At 34.4% G+C, this 21808-nt stretch overlaps 1 protein-coding gene across 3 annotated transcripts in view; it reads right to left on the reverse strand.

Annotated features, from left to right (window-relative positions):
* Nucleotides 1–4116: 4116 nt before the first annotated feature.
* The window catches only part of ESD (esterase D), a 30441-nt gene continuing 12749 nt past the window's right edge, over nt 4117–21808 (reverse strand). For 2 of the 3 annotated variants that reach the window (XM_063714903.1, XM_063714902.1), the window contains exons 5-10: nt 21572–21670; nt 19984–20108; nt 17804–17923; nt 16228–16326; nt 13757–13924; nt 4117–4288 (exon numbers count right to left, since the gene is read on the reverse strand). In XM_063714903.1, the coding sequence (XP_063570973.1) occupies nt 4208–4288; nt 13757–13924; nt 16228–16326; nt 17804–17923; nt 19984–20108; nt 21572–21670 (692 nt within the window). In that variant the 3' untranslated portion in view covers nt 4117–4207. Of the gene's footprint in view, nt 4289–9881; nt 10042–13756; nt 13925–16227; nt 16327–17803; nt 17924–19983; nt 20109–21571; nt 21671–21808 lie in introns of those variants that run through there. The other variant, XM_063714901.1, reaches the window with a different exon arrangement.

Here is a 21808-nt window from a genome sequence, read left to right on the forward strand (position 1 = left end):
CACGACGCCAGGCTAATTTTTGTATTTTTAGTAGAGATGGGGTTTCACCATGTTGGCCAGGCTGGTCTCAAACTCCTGACCTTGTGATCCACCTGCCTCAGCCTCCCAAAGTGCTGGGATTACAGGTGTGAGCCACTGCGCCTGGCCTGGATCTGCATTTTTCTAATGATAACATCCAAAACTTTGGCTAATTCGAATACATTTATACATTTTTAAATATATAATTCATGCCTACTTGTCACAGATTTTATATGTATACTTTAAAAATATTTGAGATATGTCAGCTTGGAAATATTAAATATTCTGTTGTAAGATTTTATGACATGGTTTTATCTAAACTCATTTGCATCGTCAATATCAGTAACATCACTACACCCATTTTTTTCTGGGTGAGGGGGCAGATAGAGTCTCACTCTGTTGCCCAGGCTGGAGTGCAGTGGTGTAATCTCAGCTCACTGCAACCTCTTCCTCCCAGGTTCAGATGATTCTCCTGCCTCAGTCTCCTGAGTAGCTGGGATTACAGGCGCCTGCCACCACACTCGGCTAATTTTTGCATTTTTAGTAGAGATGGGGTTTTGCCATGTTGGCCAGGCTGGTCTCAGACTCCTGACCTCAAGTGGTCCACCCACCTCGGCCTGCCAAAGTGCTAGGATAACAGATGTGAGCCACCGCGCCTGGCCTACAGCCACTTTTTGCAGCAACTTTTCACATCACCTTCACTTCTAAAGTGGTTTGAGATACAATATTACTTGAATTGATAAACGATGCAGCCACCGGAAATTGTATCCCCCAAGATAAGTATTCTTTGCAATAACATCAGGATTTTTAAATTCTTCATGCAGTAGTATATTTATGATCTTCACAGCATAACTACTTAATATACTTTTAATGTAAACTTTATTGAAGTATAACACATATTAAAAAGTTTATAAATCTTAAGTGTATGGCCTGATGAATTTTCAGTGAACATACTCATGTACCAAGCACCTGGATGAAGAGAGATCGCATCACCAGTACTCTCTCCTGCAATGCTCCAATCACCTCTCCCTCAGAATGCCCCCCACCACCCCCTTCCATTGTCTTGCTATGTGTAACACCTCCTGACTTCAATATTATGCATATAAAATGGTACCAAGTTATTTATATAGCACATAATTTGGTGTCAGGATTCTTTCACTCTAGATTATGATTGAGACCCCATCCAGTTGCTGCATCCAGTTATAGTGTTTATTTTTATTCATGTAGACTATTTCATTGTATGAAAATGCTCCAATTTTACTAATTCTGTTATAGATGGATTCAGGTTATTTCTAGATTTTGGCTATTATAAATGGTGCTGCTGTAAACATTCTCATATAGCCATAATGTTCCTGTTAAGTACAGAAACATGCATTTAAAGGCTATAGGAGCTGTGCTAAGTAAGGTCTGAGGCCTCACCAGACCTTACCAGTTTGCTAAGGTTGAACTAGACCTTAGCAGACCCTGCCAGTTTGCACCTTATTAGCAGTATAATTCAGGTCGCCATGTTTCCTTGTTAACACTTGGGATTTTCCATTGTCTGAAGTTTAGCCATTCAGGTGGGTGTGTAGTTTCATTTCATTGTAGTTTTTATTCGTATTTCCCCAGTCTTATTAAGCACATTTTCATGCATTCATTAGCCATATTTGTCCTATTGAGTACAAAATCTTTTGCCAAATTTTATGTTTTTAAGAATTTGTGAGAGTTCCTCAGGCATTCTAGATACAAGTTATTTGTCAGATATATGTGTTGCAAGCATCTCCATCTACTTTGTGGCTTGTCCTTTTACTCGTCATGGCGGTGGCTTTACAGTATTACATTTCTTCAAGAACATAATCTTCACAAGGGTCTTACACTGAACACAAGCCAGGAAATGTCAGATTCCTTTACCTCCTTTTATACCTGATTGTCAGGTGACTTCTAGAAACACCCTAAACAAGCATTGGGAGTTAATATTTAGGTTATTTATTGTTAACTATGTCACTGAGATGGAACCTTACAATGTGAGAGACATTAAGATTGAACTCTTTCTAGTTGGGGAAACTCATGTTACATTTAGGCATTGATGACTCATCCCTCCCCAGGCCAGCATTTGTGGCACAAAAAAGCAAGCTCAAATGTATTGGTTTATTATCCTCAACAGTCATTTCTGTGTTTTAACTAAAGGTCTTCGTCTTTACCAACGTTAGCTATTCACCAGCAATTACTTAATGAATATTTAAATGTTTTGCATTTACATGCAAAAAAGCAAAGCAACTCTTTTCTTACAATGATACACTAATTTACCTAAGTTACAGTCCCCTGTTATTCAAATACTAATCTAGGTGTTGCTATGAAGGAATTTTGCAGATAAAGTCCCTAATCAACTGACTTTAAACAGGAAGAGACAATCCAGTGGACCTCACTTAATCAGAAGGCCTTAAAAGCAAGACTGAGGCCTCACCAGGAGAAAAGAAATTCCTCCTGTAGACAACAGCTTGAGCCCATGCTGAGTCCATCCTGCTTGTGCCTGTCCCTTCCTGACTGCTGCTCTATGGATTTTGGACTTGCTTAGCCAGCCCTCATAATCAGGTATGCCAATTCCTCGTTCTTTTTTTTAATATATATATTTTTATTATACTTTTAAGTTCTAGGGTACACGTGCACAACGTGCAGGTTTGTTACATATGTATACATGTGCTATGTTGGTGTGCTGCACCCATTAACTCATCATTTAGCATTAGGTATATCTCCTAATGCTATCCCTCCCCCTCCCCCCACCCCACAACAGGCCCCAGTGTGTGATGTTCCCCTTCCTGTGTCCAAGTGTTCCCATTGTTCAATTCCCACCTATGAGTGAGAACACACGGTGTTTGGTTTTTTGTCCTTGAGATAGTTTGCCGAGAATGATGGTTTCCAGCTTCATCCATGTCCCTACAAAGGACATGAACTCATCCTTTTTTATGGCTGCATAGTATTCCATGGTGTGTATGCGCCACATTTTCTTAATCCCGGTATGCCGATTCCTCGTTTTTTTAAAAAAAAATCTTAATGTATATATCTCCTACTAGTTTTGCTTCCCTGGTTTAAACCTCAACCTCAATGATCTTAGGACAATTGTTTTTCTTCACAAATAAATTACCAGCATGTAAAACGTTCATGAATGATCTTACTAGGAGACACAAGACTGTTTAAATGAGAACCATTTTGTGTACAGCTCATTCTAGGGCTCAACCTTGACTACTGATGTTTAAATAATACTTATTTTATAACTTTAAGAACTTAATGTCATTTTCTTCAATTACCATAATATGCATTCCTATTGAATGTTTAAAATTTATTTTTTAACAGAAAAAAACATATTTTTAAAGCAGCCAGGCTTTACTGGCTTCTATCATGTTTTACTGGCTTTTATCACATTTCAAAAAGTTTGTCTATCAAGTTCTTAAAGGAAAACAATTTGGTATTTACAGAGATATTACTTTTCTTGGTGAGCTCACCAAGTTAAATCTCTGCTTGCGACTACGGGAAAATATTCATGTTTACAGTAACATATGAAACTAATACATTTCCTTATTTAGCCATTTTCAGATTGAATCTTATTTAATTCTTGAGAACCTTAATACACCCAAAAACCAATGTTCACAAATATATTAGATTAGAAAATCTGTCTTCTAATATCCCACCAATAGCTGTGTAATGATGGGGAATTCATTTAACCTTTCTGAGCCAACCTCCTTTTTATGTAAACAGTTATTAAATATCCACTAGAAATCAAGCACTTGCTAGACACTAGAGATACAACAATGAATATGACAAAGACAGTCCATGTCTTCAGAGGCTTAAAGTCTGGAAAGGTGAGGAGTCTGGGCTAAATTACTTTTAAGTCTTCTGTTCCAGAGTTACTACTCTATACTTCAAATAGGATTACATTCATATTCTATGACCTGGGATTAATACAAGAATTTCCAAACGACACTGAAAAAGTTATACAGCATTAAAGATTTCCTATGTGAACACTTGTAAAATAACTTTTAAAATCAGAAGTAGGTTTTATATCTTTATTCAGAGGTGATTCAACTATAGAATAAAGCCCTTTTAGCATTATAAAATCCAATGTTTTGATTTTTTTTTTTTTTTTTTTGCTCAGCAATACAGTTGCATTTTACAACTTTCATAATCCTGAAGAGATTCTCTTATTTGGAGTTTTTCATGCATTCAGGTATTTAGCATGATGTCTGATGTGGTCAGCAATAAAGGTTGCAATGAAGTAGTAGCTATGATCATAACCCTAGAAGATAAAGAGATGATAAGACATTTATCTACCATTCAGAAACATCAATATTAGGAACATTAAATATATCTCTAAGGTCATTTAATTTGCTTACAAATAGTCATAACATTAAGGAAGTATGAGGAAGGTTTATACTAAAATCAAGGTTGTCATACTTGTACTTTAACATTTTCACTGTACATTAAAAGAGCAGCAAAAATATGAAGGAAAACTAAACATTCTGCCTAGCTTCTAAACATAGCCTAACTTCTAAATGCTGCCATTAATATGTAAAGAGTGGAAGTAACACATTAATTAAATATGCAGAGTAGACATGTCACATCAACACTGTAGAGTGCATTAAATATGCAGAGTAGACACTGTCCTATCAACCAAGATGAAAAGAATCAGGATTTAGAGACCTTAGAAACATGGGCAAGACATTTCAATTCACAAATGCAGCACACTAGTAAGACAGTGACTATTAAAACACAAAATAAGCACACAAACTGTATAGGAAAAGAACACAAAAATGCCCAAATGTTCTATCATTGTTGGGAAGTCAAACACAGCCATCATAAATCATGTTAACAATTCCTCCTACACAGTAAAAGCATGTCGTATCTTTATTTGAGGAGAAATATGTCATTAAGCCCTGACATCCCTTAGCAATATATCAAATTAGGTAAAAAGTCAGTAAACCTTTGGAAAACTACCATGAAACAGAGAAAAATGTAATGTGCTAAGCAGTTAAGTTGAAAGAGATTTCTATCTATCCAGTCACTTAAAACCATTGTTGTATGTAAATGGAGAAATAATCCCTTTCTGGTGACTCTGACATCTCTTCTGAATATAAGATAAAAAATAGTTTTCCAAAAAAAATAATTACAATAAGGTATTAATGAATTTTCATTCTTTTTTTTTTGTTATTCAACTTTTAAGTTCAGGGGTACATGTGCTGGATATGCAGTTACATAAGTAAATGTGTGCCATGGTGGTTTGCTGCTCAGATCAAGCCATCACCTAGGTATTAAGCCGAGCATCCATTAGCTATTCTTCCTGATACTTTCCCCAACTCCCACCACCCTTTGGCAGGCCCCAGTGTGTGTTGTTGCCCTCCATATATCTATGTGTTCTCATCATTCAGCTCCTGCTTATAAGTGAGAGCATGTGGTGTTTGGTCTTTTTTTTGTCACCCATGCTGGAGTGCATGATCTGTCACCCATGCTGTCACCCATGCTGGAGTGCATGACCTTGGCTCACTGCAACCTCCACATCCCGGGTTCAAGCGATTGTCCTGCCTCAGTCTCCCGAGTAGCTGGGACTACAGGTGCATGCCACCATGCCCAGCTAATTTTTTGTATTTTTAGTAGAGACGGGGTTTCACCATGTTAGCCAGGATGGTCTCGATCTCCTGACCTCGTGATCTGCCCACCTTAGCCTCCCAAAGTGCTGGGATTACAGGCGTGAGCCACCCCGCCTGGCCTGGTGTTTGGTTTTCTATTCCTGCATTAGTTTGTTGAGGATAATGGGTTCCAACTCCATCCGTATCCCTGCAAAGGACATGATCTCATTCCTTTTTATGGCTGTACAGTATTCCATGGTGTATATGTACCACATTTTCTTTATCTAGTCTATCACTGATGGGTACTTGGGTTGATTCCATGTCTTTGCTATTGAATAGTATTGAATAGTACTGCAGTGAACATATGTGCGCATGTATCTTTATAACAGAATGATTTATATTCCTTTGGGTATACACCTAGTAATAGGATTGCTGGGTCAAATGGCATTTCTGCCTCTAGGTCTGAGGAATCACCACACTATCTTCTACAATGGTTAAACTAATTTACACTCCAGGTGGGAAGAACTTTCTAAGGGTATCAAACACCAGATAATTTATCCCTATCTACAATTAAAATACAAGGTTGAATAAACTGAAAGAAATGAAAATCTAACAAAGATTTTTTTTTTCCCGTTTTGAACTAGTGAATGGTCACTGATGGGAAAAGATGGGAATTTTTCTAAGCACCTAAGAAATAAAAATAGAGCCAATAAAAATATCACTGACACTTCAGAGAATAAGGAAATCCCCAAGGTTTTGATGAATCAGTAAATGTTCTCAATCTCTCCCTTCCAGAGAGGTATTAAATGTTTATCTTGGGAACAGCTGTTAATAAAAAGTTTTAGTTTAAGATCAAGGTAACTTAAGTCTTCTAAAGCAATCTGTCTTCTATCATGGAAGTGAGTGTGACAGGAATGTTGTCAAGATTAAAGCTGAGCCTCAGAATTACTTGGTGTCATGTCTCTCAATGATTAGACTAGTCCCAGCTGGCTAGTTAAATTTAGAGCTAAATTACAGTTTCCTATATAAAGAAAGAACTGTAAAGAAAAGCATTTTCCATCCATATAATTCTTGAATTGTTAAGAAGTTAATTTTGGATCTTTCCTGCTTTCTCTTGTGGGCATTTAGTGCTATAAATTTCCCTCTACACACTGCTTTGAATGTGTCCCAGAGATTCTGGTATGTTGTGTCTTTGTTCTCATTGGTTTCAAAGAACATCTTTATTCTGGCTTCGTTATGTACCCAGTAGTCATTCAGGAGCAGGTTGTTCAGTTTCCATGTAGTTGAGCGGTTTTGAATGAGTTTCTTAATCCTGAGTTCTAGTTTGATTGCACTGTGGTCTGAGAGACAGTTTGTTATAATTTCTGTTCTTTTACATTTGCTGAGGAGTGCTTTACTTCCAACTATGTGGTCAATTTTGGAATAGGTGTGGTGTGGTGCTGAAAAAAATGTATATTCTGTTGATTTCGGGTGGCGAGTTCTGTAGATGTCTATTAGGTCCGCTTGGTGCAGAGCTGAGTTCAATTCCTGGGTATCTTTGTTAACTTTCTGTCTCATTGATCTGTCTAATGTTGACAGTGGGGTGTTAAAGTCTCCCATTATTATTGTGTGGGAGTCTAAGTCTCTTTGTAGGTCACTCAGGACTTGCTTTATGAATCTGGGTGCTCCTGTATTGGGTGCATATATATTTAGGATAGTTAGCTCTTCTTGTTGAATTGATCCCTTTACCATTATGTAATGGCCTTCTTTGTCTCTTTTGATCTTTGTTGGTTTAAAGTCTGTTTTATCAGAGACTAGGATTGCAACCCCTGCCTTTTTTTGTTTTCCATTTGCTTGGTAGATCTTCCTCCATCCTTTTATTTTGAGCCTATGTGTGTCTCTGCACGTGAGATGGGTTTCCTGAATACAGCACACTGATGGGTCTTGAGTCTTTATCCAATTTGCCAGTCTGTGTCTTTTAATTGGAGCATTTAGTCCATTTACATTTAAAGTTAATATTGTTATGTGTGAATTTGATCCTGCCATTATGATGTTAACTGGTTATTTTGCTCGTTAGTTGATGCAGTTTCTTCCTAGTCTCGATGGTCTTTACATTTTGGCATGATTTTGCAGTGGCTGGTACCGGTTGTGCCTTTCCATGTTTAGCGCTTCCTTCAGGAGCTCTTTTAGGGCAGGCCTGGTGGTGACAAAATCTCTCAGCATTTGCTTGTCTGTAAAGTATTTTATTTCTCCTTCACTTATGAAGCTTAGTTTGGCTGGATATGAAATTCTGGGTTGAAAATTCTTTTAAGAATGTTGAATATTGGCCGCCACTGTCTTCTGGCTTGTAGAGTTTCTGCCGAGAGATCCACTGTTAGTCTGATGGGCTTCTCTTTGTGGGTAACCCGACATTTCTCTCTGGCTGCCCTTAACATTTTTTCCTTCATTTCAACTTTGGTGAATCTGACAATTATGTGTCTTGGAGTTGCTCTTCTCGAGGAGTATCTTTGTGGCGTTCTCTGTATTTCCTGAATCTAAACAGAGCCCTCAGAAATAATGCCACATATCTACAACTATCTGATCTTTGACAAACCTGAGAAAAACAAACAATGGGGAAAGGATTCCCTATTTAATAAATGGTGCTGGGAAAACTGGCTAGCCATATGTAGAAAGCTGAAGCTGGATCCCTTCCTTACACCTTATACAAAAATTAATTCAAGATGGATTAAAGACTTAAATGTTAGACCTAAAACCATAAAAACCCTAGAAGAAAACCTAGGTATTACCATTCAGGACATAGGCATGGGCAAGGACTTCATGTCTAAAACACCAAAAGCAATGGCAACAAAAGCCAAAATTGACAAATGGGATCTAATTAAACTAAAGAGCTTCTGCACAGCAAAAGAAACTACCATCAGAGTGAACAGGCAACCTACAGAATGGGAGAAAATTTTTGCAACCTACTCATCTGACAAAGGGCTAATATCCAGAATCTACAATGAACTCAAACAAATTTACAAGAAAAAAACAAACAACCCCATCAAAAAGCGGGGAAAGGATATCAACAGACACTTCTCCAAAGAAGACATTTATGCAGCCAAAAAACACATGAAAAAATGCTCATCATCACTGGCCATCAGAGAAATACAAATCAAAACCACAATGAGATACCATCTCAAACCAGTTAGAATGGCAATCATTAAAAAGTCAGGAAACAACAGGTGCTGGAGAGGATGTGGAGAAATAGGAACACTTTTACACTGTTGGTGGGACTGTAAACTAGTTCAACCATTGTGGAAGTCAGTGTGGCGATTACTCAAGGATCTAGAACGAGAAATACCATTTGACCCAACCATCCCATTACTGGGTATATATCCAAAGGACTATAAAACATGCTGCTATAAAGACACATGCACACATATGTTTATTGCGGCACTATTCACAATAGCAAAGACTTGGAACCATCCCAAATGTCCAACAATGATAGACTGGATTAAGAAAATGTGGCACATATAGACCATGGAATACTATGCAGCCATAAAAAATGATGAGTTCATGTCCTTTGTAGGGACATGGATGAAGCTGGAAACCATCATTCTCAGCAAACTATCACAAGGACAAAAAACCAAACACCGCATGTTCCCACTCATAGGTGGGAATTGAACAATGAGAACACATGGACACAGGAAGGGGAACATCACACACCGGGGACTGTTGTGGGGTGGGGGGAGGGGGGAGGGATAGCATTAGGAGATATACCTAATGCTAAATGACGAGTTAATGGGTGCAGCACACCAGCATGGCACATGTATACATATGTAACTAACCTGCACATTGTGCACATGTACCCTAAAACTTAAAGTATAATAATAATAATAAAAAAAAGAAAGAAAAGGGAATAAAAAAAAAGATAAGACTATTCTTTTTAAAAGAGGAGAAGCATTTGGAATATTGTGCAATTCAAATCCACATTACCCTTTAAGATATTTTACAGAAGGAAGCCAGATAATCATTCTGTATTAAGTTAAAGTTTCTAGTCCTGTAATATTTGAAATCATCAACAATTTAAAACATATTTTGAGTTTGTTTTTCAAAGTATTTAAATGAAAATGCTATGGAGTCAAAACAAATTTTTCCACATACTGAAAAAAAAAAAAAAAGAAGTTAAACAGGCCTGGAGTTTTAGGCCACCAAACCTGTAAAATGTACCAAGTATTACCTGCCATTTTTCACAGATCAAATAATGGATCTGATAGAAAATGGGTACAGATGCAGGGAAACAGATACCTCAAAAGACTTGTGTGACCAAGTTCCAATTGAGTGAGTATGCCATATTTTTATCCTTAGTTGCTTGTGTGTTAACAGCCATCAGACACATATGAATAGCCATCATTATTATTAGAGAAGTCTCAAGGTAAACCCAGGAATATATTGCAAGACAAGACATCTAAAATCCAAAACAAATGACCATAAGTTCCATAATGATAAAGATTCACGTATATGAGAAAGAAGAAAATGCCTGCCATTGAGGGCCCAAGAATTTTTAAAAATGTCAACAAAAAGGCCATAGAATACATTTGAACTATTGGTATCCTGCTGAAGTTATACAATTCGAGCTAATTGTATCATCCCTGACTACGGTTTCTATTTATCACTCTTATTAAATGGGGATGGCTTCTTTAATTAAATTCTTTAATGAATGAGTTGGTATGATATGTTAAGCAGCTTGTGCAAATGCCTATGTTTAGCGACACTTGAAGGGGCCTTTTCTCCTCTACCTCACACTTTAAATGGAAAATCCTTGGTAGCAAAACTCTGACTCCTGGAGTATAAAAATAAATGAACACCTTTCATTCTTTCATTCTTCACTCAGCTCTCAAAAAGGGAGCAGTGCTCCAGCAGCTATGATGGATGTTTATCCTAACAGGCAGTGTTTTCTTATATATTTTCCAGACCCAATTAGAAAAGCTTGGATAAGAATCCCCAGGTTATTAAATCTCTTCAGTGTATAAGGAGGAAGACTTTGCACTGTATTCATTTAACAAGTATTGAGAGTCTCTGTGCTAGATAGCTATGCTAAATAAGCATGGGATACACAGATGAATGAGAGATCTCTACATTTCTGGGATTCTCTGCCATGTTCTTACTCTTCTCTGGCAGGCAGATGCAGAGACTAAAACAGCCTCTCAATCTTCAAAAGGGTCCTGAGGCTTAAGGAGGTAGTATAGCCTCTCCTTCTATTCCACAAAAAGAGAATACTATTTCTGGAAACTTCTTCACAGTATTAGGTCACTAAATTTTTTTTTCTCACTGTGTAACTCCAATAACTAAAGATAAGACATACTAGGCCCTTCTTTTTCAGACTAAGATTTGATCTCTGTACACTAGATATCAGAATTCTGCTACGTAGTATTTTTTTTCAATTTAGATTTCCTGAAGCCAAAATAGAAAAAGAAAAAATTATATAAAATAACCAAATAAATATCCCCGATGCACTAACCCCTCTCTCTAAAAAATTTTTTTTGACATTCGACAGAGTATAAATTGTGAGCATTTAACACCATTAAAAAGAGGTAAAGGAATGAAGTTGGGTAAATCACGTGCATGATTGTAATTATTTTCTTTATTCCTTCTCAGATCATTTATTTATATATATCCCCTATTATTTTCAGCTTATTTTTCACAGCTTCTATCCCACAAGGAAATACAGTTATACTATACTTGTAATCAAATGATAAAGCAGGTGATAAAACTCTCAGACCCAGGGTAATCTTGGGTCAAAGCTGGCGAGAAAATCTGAAAGCAGACTCTCTGGAGCCACTACTTAGGTATGTTCATTCAGTTGTTGATTCAATTACAACGAATCTAAACGAAATCTGCTTCAAGCTATGTAGTTCACTCTTAACCTGACCATGCTGGAAGTAAAGTGAATAGAAAATTGCACCTGAGCTCAAGATTGGGACTCTGGTGCTTTGAATACTTTCTTACTTTTTTAGAAGAATTGAATGGTTTGTCTTGACTCCTCATTAAGTATAGCCAATTATGTGTTCTAGTTGCTTGGGATACCGGCATTTTAGAAACAAATAAGTGGACTTATTTTTCCCTCCAAGAATGTCATCATGTTCTAACTGTGCTGTTTTTATAACAAACTTGAGAGATTTTTCAAACTTTGTTGGCAGGCAGAATCGTTGTAGAAACAACAGAAATTTTGGGCACAGTCTTTGGGGAAACAAATGAGGTATCCAACATGGGTAGTGCCAAGAAATTAAGGTCATGTGGAAAAAACATTGTTTGGTACGCGCTTATAGCTATAGTTACTGCAGTTAAATGTATTACTATATTTATAGTCAAATTGGTATTTGGATTTCTCAAGGCTGGTTGTTGACCTAAAATTTAATTGTGATGGTAAATGTTTAAATAAATCTAAAACAAAATTCTATTACTCAAGGATGGACACTAAGAGACAAAAAGTATATAATGTATTAGTTTTTGACATTTTCTCACTATATATATATTATATATATAAATATATATAATATATATGAATATATATAATATATATGAATATATAATATATATGAATATATATAATATATATGAATATATATAATATATATGAATATATATATTGAATATATATATATATTAGAATATATATATAATATATATATATTATATATTATATATATAATATATAAATATATATAATATATAATATATTATATATATTATATAAATATATATAATATATAATATATTATATATTATATATAAATATATAATATATTTATATATAAATATATAATATATAAATATATATAATATATATAAATATATAATATATAAATATATATAATATATAAATATATAATATATAATATATAAAAATATATATTATATATATATAAATATATATAATATATAAAAATATATATAATATATATAATATATATTATATATATATTATATATATAAAAATATATATATATTTCACATGCGCAAAATATCCCTGAAAACAGGAAGACTGCTCAGATCTTCTGCATAAGTTACATAGGCAGCAAGTTATGCACAATTTCTCCTTGTGCTAGCTCTAATTCCATTCCTTTGCTCCTCAGGAGCACATCATGCTGTCTGAAAATGGCTTGATAAATGACAGGAGGTCAGTATTTGCAGTCAAATGGCCTTAGTTCCAGTTCTGGTTCCACCACTTACTAGCTATGTGACCTTAGATAAGTAGGTTACTTCCCTGAGCCTGTCTCCTCATTTGTAAAACAGATGGACAGGAAAGAAATGATATCTCATTTGGTGGTGTAAGACCTAACAATGAGTTAATGCTGTGAAAGCATTTTACAAACTAATGTACCACATTACACACTGATCTAGATTTATTTGAACATTTACCATCATAATTACATTTTAGATTAATGTGCCTGACACATTATCCTTAAACATGGATAAAAATTTATTTAAAAATCATGACCATGTATAATTTTCAGTGCTCATTTTTCGCTCTAAAATATTTTAAATTATATTCTGAAGCTTATGAATTTTTCTTAAAAATAAAAGCAGAACTTCCTTAATTAGGACTATGGTAGCATATACAGAGTTAGGTGAGTAGTGGACGGTCAAAAGTATTTTAGTTAAAAAAACTTGCAAGCCCATTGGGATTCAGTAATTATTCTTAAACAACTAGAATTATCAAGTAGCACAATGAATAGATTAGTATGCAAGTCAGATAATATAAAGCACATGTGTGATAAATAATACTTAACTTCTGAGGCTAAAATATATATACAAAATAAGGAGTAACTGAGGTAGAAGTTTGTCCTTTTTATTCTACTGCAGGAAAGGTACATGTGTAAACAAAGAAGTATCTGCTAATGTTGAAGATTAATCATCATTCAAGCATTAAAAATCTTGTTATTTACTGGTTTGATGGAAAACAATATTTTTCACTGCCAAAAGCTTTCCTATTTCTATCAAATTTAGTGTTAGATATAATTAATTTTATAGGCAGGTTTTCACTTCAAGTGTCTGAATATAATTAAAAACTTACTAGAAGTAGCATTTTATATTCTAAAATAAAGTTAAGAAAATACCACAGAATCCTAATTTTTCATAGTTACATTATCTAGATCAAGCTAAAGTTTCCTAATACTTGCCTCTTGTAATCGAAAAACAACGGGGATTTTCTTTTCTGTACAGGCAGCTATGAAGTTATCAGGGAGTAACTGCCCATCTAAAAGAAACTGGTCATCTTTCCCTTGATCAATTAGTATGTCCAGCTGAGATCCTGGATAGGATTTCACAAGATGGGTAGCATCATAAGCCTGTAAAAAGAGAAGTAACATTGAAAAATAAATTCAAAGATACTCTTCAGGATATACTACACTAGTACCAAACAGAAATTTAAAGTTATTTAAGCTCTTAAGCTGATTAAATCAGAAATATGCTTTTAAGTTGGTTCAAAATCGGACTTGCCAGGCTTTTATTTACAAGGTCTTCGGAATTCTATTTTCTAATAATAGTCTCTTCCCTACTTTCAAGCAGTCCTAGACTAGTAGCAAGAATCCCATATCTCAGGCATTCTTAACAAAATGGCCTTTTTCCTTCTAAACCTTTAATATTCTTAATCTCCTCTTGACTCCGGCAAGAACATGATTTTTTTTTTCCTTTGTAACTCCTTCCACAAATTGGAAATTAGAAGCTTCTTCTAACTCCATGATCTTTTTCCAAATATTCTCTATTTCAGATAATCTTTTTTTTTATGTCTCTTCTTTATGGCTCTAATTCCAGACATAAATACATTCAGCCTTCTTTTTTGCAGTTGAACAGCACCAAACCTCTGCTATCTACATAAGCTTTCAGAAAGACCTGGTATGAATAATCTGAATCATATCAACATCATCTCAAATTTATTATCTGAGGAGCTGCCACTAGTTACAATTTTATGTTTTATCATCCATCTTGAAATATACTTAATTATTCATATATATTCATTAACCACAACTTTTATATATTGACCAAGACAAATGACCACGAAAAGATTTGTCCTCTAAGTATCCTGCTTTTGAAGATTCTGTTTCCTTTCATCTTAGAGTGGGAGAGGACCTATAAAGTCTGACTAGTTCTAAATTCTGTAATTTCATAATTCTACATGGTTTCCTGATTTCAATCGTAAATTAAATAATACCCTAAATACAACATAATTAAGACAGTAAAATCTACTGTCACTTGGAGAAAAGTACATATCTAGATTCCTTTTTAGGTTACCTGTACCTCTACCTCTCACCTTCACCCTCCAATTAGTTGGTCTTTTACCCAATTCTTCTATTAGACCATAAGCCCCTGGTGGATGTGAAAGGGTCAACATTTTCATGACAAAACAGCTCAGAACTTAGCATAGACTTTGCACCTGATGAAGACTCAATGATGAAGACCTGATGTACATGCAATGTCAGTTCTCAAAGGACCTAATCCTAAATCATTTCTAGCATTCTTCAAACATAGTAAAAATTTAAGCCTCAACAAAACTGTAATCTAGTTACTAAAGGTTGAAGCCTTTAGTTAGAATTTCAGTAATCATCCTTAAATAAAATTTGTTAGAATTTCAATAAATCCTTAAATAAAATAGGGGTTCATGTAGGAATGAACCCTGAACACAGAACTATACTTTAAATACTTTAAGACAAAGAAGTTGCATTTTTTACCCATTTAAGTATTTTCTGCTTGTTAACAATGCACATCATGATGAGTTCATTTGCAAAGTATTCAAACTCTTGGTGGAGTTTGTAAATGGCCCATTTCTGCACAAGAGTAAAATGGCTCTCAGGAAAAAGGGTCATTTTTATTTCCACTTGAAAGCACCTGTTTGCATGCTTGAAAAAGCAATCTTGCTGTGGGAATAATCACATAAATGTACATAACAGAATATCTATTTTTAAAGACTCATGTCTGGAATTTAAAATCGAGATCTGAAATGCTAAATTTTGAAAACAAATACACAAAGTAATTTAAAAACCCAGGTTTCTTTGCTTCTATTACACAACTGAGCATATAGTTAATAAGAGGCAAGTCTAAATTTAGTAACACAGGTTGAACATCCCTAATCCAAAAATCCAAAATCAGAAATGCTCCAAAATCTGAAACGTTTTGAGTACCCACATGACGCTTAAAGGTCATGCTCCAAGGAAATACCCATTGTAGCATTTTGAATTTTTAGATTAGGGATGCTCAACCTGTAATATATGGTATTTTTAGATTAGGGATGCTCAACCTGTAGTATGTGGTATTTTTTTGGTTATGTTAATTTAGAAATAAAAATATAAATTAACCATTAGTACAAAAAAAATAGCCTCAGAATATCTGCCATGATTCAATACAAGTAGAAAGTAGGGTTTTTTGTTGATATATATATATATATATGTATCTCAATATTGATATATATATATCGATATATATCTCATATATCGATATATAGATATATATCGATATATATATATATGTATTTTTTGCTAATTTGTCTCAGCTCTAGAGCCCTAACATGAGCAGTGTAGGAATATAATATATGTCCAACTTTTTAAACAAACTTGAAACTTAAGAATGAGTATTAAGACAGCCATTCAGTACCTACCTTCCATTTACTTTGATCTGTTCCCAAATATCCACTAAAGGCTTTTTTGCCCCAGGGACAGAGTACAGGGTTGCAAATTGGAGCAAATGCTGACACAGACTTCAGAAACAAAAGAAATTTAAAAACAAGTTATATTTTGCTAAATTAAATATGAATAGATATTTGCAACTTACTTAAAAATATAGAAGTTACTTGCAACTTGCTTAAAAATTCTGACTTGCCATGAAAACCCTGTGAACAATTTTCCTTTTGATATATTACTGGCTTAGATTGCAGGCTTTTCCATAATATATCTTTTGTGTATTCTATTAAGAGAGCTAATAAATATAGTTGCTAAAATAATGCAAAACAATACATTGCAATTTAATTAAGATACAAACAGAAGTCTATGTTCAGCGTTTCTGCTTTTTTGGCACTGAAAATTAATCTATAGTAATATAAAACAGTTCATGCTTACCTTAGTGAACATGTTACTAAATCTGACACATGATTTCTATTAAACAATACCAACAAAGCAGTGAGCAATGCATTTCAATATGACAGAATTTTTAATACAACTCTGTGTTCTATACAATGTTCTTTTTCACTGGATGAGATGCAGAGATGGGATCTCTCAACTTCAGAGTACCCATCAATGTAAATGTTTAGTGGTATCTACTAGCTTTTTTAAAGGACAAAAAAATCAACTAAGTTTGCTTTTCTACCTCAGACATCCTAAATAGACTGCCTTAAAAAATGGAAATAAAAGTGCTTACTTAGAAAGCCAACTGTCATGCCATTAATTAGTAAAACTTTATAATAAAGCATACCAAAAACAAAATATTTGATGCCACAGCAAGAAACTGCTATGAGAAATATTTTCATTTCTCAGTAGCACACCTAAAATAATCAAGAAGTTCTTTCTAAGAGGAGGAAATGAATTAAACCAATCTTAAGGGCATGAACAGCCCTGTAAAATTTAAAGGCAGAAGAAATTTTAAGATGCTAGTTGCTTTAACACTTCCTTATTCAACTCTTGTAACATGCTGTTCTGCACAGTATGACATACTACATATGGTAGTTATTCAAATTTGACTCTGGGAAAGGCTGAGAGTGATGTTTTTTAATCAAGCTGCATTTCAATTTTCATTAGAGGCATTAAGAACACAATTCTTAAGCTTCTACAAATCATATCTTTTACCTCAGAAAATCAAAGTCAACTTTACAAAGACATTCCTGGTAAGAATACAAATGATAGATCCTGCTACTATAACACTGATCAGTAATAATAACCTTTAGGGAAAAAAAGTGTGTTCAAAACTATAGTTGGAACAAAAACAATTAAAGGAGAAGCTACATTTTATAATACTTCTAGTAGGCCAATAAGAAAGCACTCTTGCTGAATTCCTGTGTGTCTGATTCTGCAGCATATACTCTATGGTCAAATTAAATACCCACCTGTCAAACACCCCAAAGTTCTCAACACTAGAAAAGTTTAGTCCCAATACTAACAATATTGTAATTTTATTCTTTGAAGGTTCCTAATATTATGTTATTCAAGAGAAATATTTATCACTAGAAGTTTAGATAATCTTACTTTGTATTTTCCAGGATTTTTCAAAGCACAGATCAGAGCTCCATGACCTCCCATGGAGTGGCCAAAAATAGACATCCTTTGAGGATCCACTGGAAAATTGGCATTTATGAGTTGGGGCAGCTAGATAAAATTTAATAGTGTGACAAAAGATATCAAAGAAAATAAGTTCAGACATTTCAAAGTTATATAAAATAATTACACAATCAATACTGCCAAATCATAGTCTTACAATGGTTTAAACTAGTAACAATGAAAACAAAACAAAACTAAATCCTCAAGTAGACCATGGTTATTAATATATCCCTGGGAAATACATGGTACAGACTTCTTAGAAAACACTTTAGGAAGGTGATACAGATAGAAGACATTTATGCAGCCAAAAAACACATGAAAAAATGCTCACCATCACTGGCCATCAGAGAAATGCAAATCAAAACCACAATGAGATACCATCTCACACCAGTTAGAATGGCAATCATTAAAAAGTCAGGAAACAACAGGTGCTGGAGAGGATGTGGAGAAATAGGAACACTTTCACACTGTTGGTGGGACTGTAAACTAGTTCAACCCTTGTGGAAGTCAGTGTGGCGATTCCTCAGGGATCTAGAACTAGAAATACCATTTGACCCAGCCATCCCATTACTGGGTATATACCCAAAGGACTATAAATCATGCTGCTATAAAGACACATGCACACGTATGTTTATTGCGGCATTATTCACAATAGCAAAGACTTGGAACCAACCCAAATGTCCAACAATGATAGACTGGATTAAGAAAATGTGGCACATATAGACCATGGAATACTATGCAGCCATAAAAAATGATGAGTTCATGTCCTTTGTAGGGACATGGATGAAACTGGAAATCATCATTCTCAGTAAACTATCGCAAGAACAAAAAACCAAACACCGCATATTCTCACTCATAGGTGGGAATTGAATGGGAACACATGAACACAGGAAGGGGAACATCACACTTTGGGGACTGTTGTGGGGTGGGGGGAGGGGGGAGGGATAGCATTGGGAGATATACCTAATGCTGGATGACGAGTTGGTGGGTGCAGTGTACCAGCATGGCACATGTATACATATGTAATTAACCTGCACATTGTGCACATGTACCATAAAACCTAAAGTATAATAATTAAAAAAAAAAAAAGTAAATTAAAAAAAAAAAAAAAGAAAGGACAGCAAAATAAATTCAGAGATCTGTGTGAAGGAGACAAAATATAATATGAAACTTGGGCATTTTTCATTGGCACATCTAAAATTAGAAGTCTTTTTGAGATGTGATGGTTCAGAGGGAAAAGAGAAATAAACTTGTGATCTCTAAAATAAAAAAAAATAAAAAAAAAAAAGAACCTTTAAAATGTTCTTAAGTTTTGACCTAGTAATTTCACTTTTTGGAATATATTCTAAGGAAAAGTCCTTAGGGAGAAAACATTATGCACAAAAATAATCAATGCAGTAATATTTATTAGGGTAAAAATATATACAAAATCATAAGTATCCTATAAGAGGAAAAAGTAAATTATGGCATATGACAGAATATTATGCAATTATTAAAATTAGAATAACACTAGAAAATATTTTTATATATAACTTAAAAAGAAGAACAAAATAAAAAAGTTTAGAATTATGTGAAAACTAGTCATAGAAAGAGTCTGGAATATACCAAAACATAAGTGTTTTGGGGGGTAACAGAATTATGGGTAATTAAAAACTTACATTATTGTTTCTAAGTTTTTATGATATACATATTAACAATGAAGATCATAAAATTCAGAAAATGCATAAGCAGCATACAAATATTATTAATAGAAGTAATGCTTTACCACTTATGTTTTCTAACTAAGCCTTGGCTTATCACTATAAAATACAACCAAATGAACCAGCTGCCAGGCAAATTAAAGGTTTTTTTCATTTTCTTGGTTATTCTGGGTAGTATAAACAGGTCTCAATATAATGATTAAATTCTTTAATTGTACTTAGTGTTAATTTAAATTGCAGTAAGTAGAACTATAGTACTAGCAAACTTTGGAATTTTTACTAATAACTTTTATACCCTAGTTTAAAATCTTTACCCTAGTTTAAAATCCTCAGGATTGTAAGGACTTTATGTTCAAAATCAAACTCTTGGCAGTCATCAGTTAGTAATTACAATACAAATTAAATTACCTCCTCCGTGACATAAGAGTACATTCTGTAGTTGGTTTTCCAAGGATCTTCAGTGGCATCAACATAAAATCCAGCACCAGTGCCAAAGTCCCAGCTCTCATCTTCTCCTTTAATATTGCAGCCACCTATCAAGAAACAATCTTGTGGTTTCATCTGCTCTGTAGTAATGGCCCATGTTAAATAACACACTTTCAGATGAATCTGCAAGTCCATTTGCATGGGAACTGTTCACCAAATGTTGTGAGATCTCTGCCTTTTGTAGCACACGATAGGATTATACTTCCTGCTCCTCTTGCCCTTGAATGGGTCCATGCGACTCGTTCTGGCCAATGAGGTAAAAAATGACCTTCCAAGCTGGAGTATTCAGCTGCCAAGGTAAGATACACTAACCTTCTTTGTTGATGAAGTTTCTTATGTACTCTGAACGTATGCTTCCTTACTCTGGTTTACCTGTCAAAGGGACTTATATCTTCTTTTTATCTTTCAGAAATGTGTTGTGATCCCTTCCCTGATGACCCTCTCTCACTACCAGCACTTTTTAAATTCTCTTTACACAGGAGTGGGGAGGCAGATGCTTGTGCTCAACTTACGATCTTGAACTGAAAATGTTTTCTAATATGCTTTCCATCACATTTTCCTATCTATCCAACCTCCACTGGAATTTTCTTATGTTTCTTTTTAACTTGTTACATTTTATTTTATATACTTGCATGTGGTTAAAAAGCCAACCATTGGGATTTTGAATAGAATTACAGTAACATGTAGAGTAATCTGAAGACATGACTTTGTCATAAGATTCATTTTATCCATCTAGAAATACAGTATTTTCCCATTTATTAAAGTCTTCATTTATGATAACAAAATTTTAGTTTCCTTTTTATATATATCTTCCTATTTTCGTATTTTATATTTTTGCTATTATGTTGAATTAAATCTGTTGTTATATTTCTAACCAGATATGCCTTGTTTTTGTATAATATAGCCTGTGAAAGGAAATATACTACTTGCCAGGCCAGCCATATAATTTCCCTAGTTTTACTGCCATTTAAATTCCATTTCCTGAAACTTCTAGAGTCATAAAACAAGTTTTAACTGTCTGATGCATTGAGTCTCACGTAGTTGATATTTTCATTTCTCTAATGTAAGTATTCAAATCATTTATATTAAAACTAATACTTGTTTAACTGTATGGTTGATGTTAACAGAGATGAAAAAAGATGTAATTATCATGCAACAAGACAGTATACCTCTGGAATAGAAAAATAATTTCCTATGCATTACACATTAGTATTTTGACAGTAGTGCCAATATGAGATATGAATTGAGTTGCTCAATCTCTGCTTTGAAGTATCTTAATCTGTACAATGGGAATAGCAAAACTATCGTCTTTCATAAGGGCCATGTCATGAGTAAAATTCAATGAGGAAAATGTACAGCATGGTATTTTGGAGTCATGATGCCACTTGAAAGGTTAATAGAGATAACAGCAAAAATATAAAATGAATTGTATAATGTTTATATCATACCACTTATACCAGTCTTAAAGATTTAGATTTTTACAAAGGATATCTAGACCACAAACACTTACGAGGGCTGGTATCTGGAGCAATGACAACAAGACCATGTTCTGAAGCAGACTGATGATAACCAGATTTTGATATAAAATTTTGTTCTGTGCAAGTTAAACCTGAAGATAAAAAATATTGTTATTGGGCACACATGGACATGAAGATGTGCACCATTAATACTGGGGACTATTAGAGCAGGGGGAGAGGGAGACAGACAAGGGCTGAAAAACTACCAGTAAGGTACTATGTTCACTACC

Source organism: Pongo abelii, chromosome 14, assembly GCF_028885655.2.
Source record: "Pongo abelii isolate AG06213 chromosome 14, NHGRI_mPonAbe1-v2.0_pri, whole genome shotgun sequence".
In the NCBI taxonomy this organism is placed as follows: Eukaryota; Metazoa; Chordata; class Mammalia; order Primates; family Hominidae; genus Pongo; species Pongo abelii.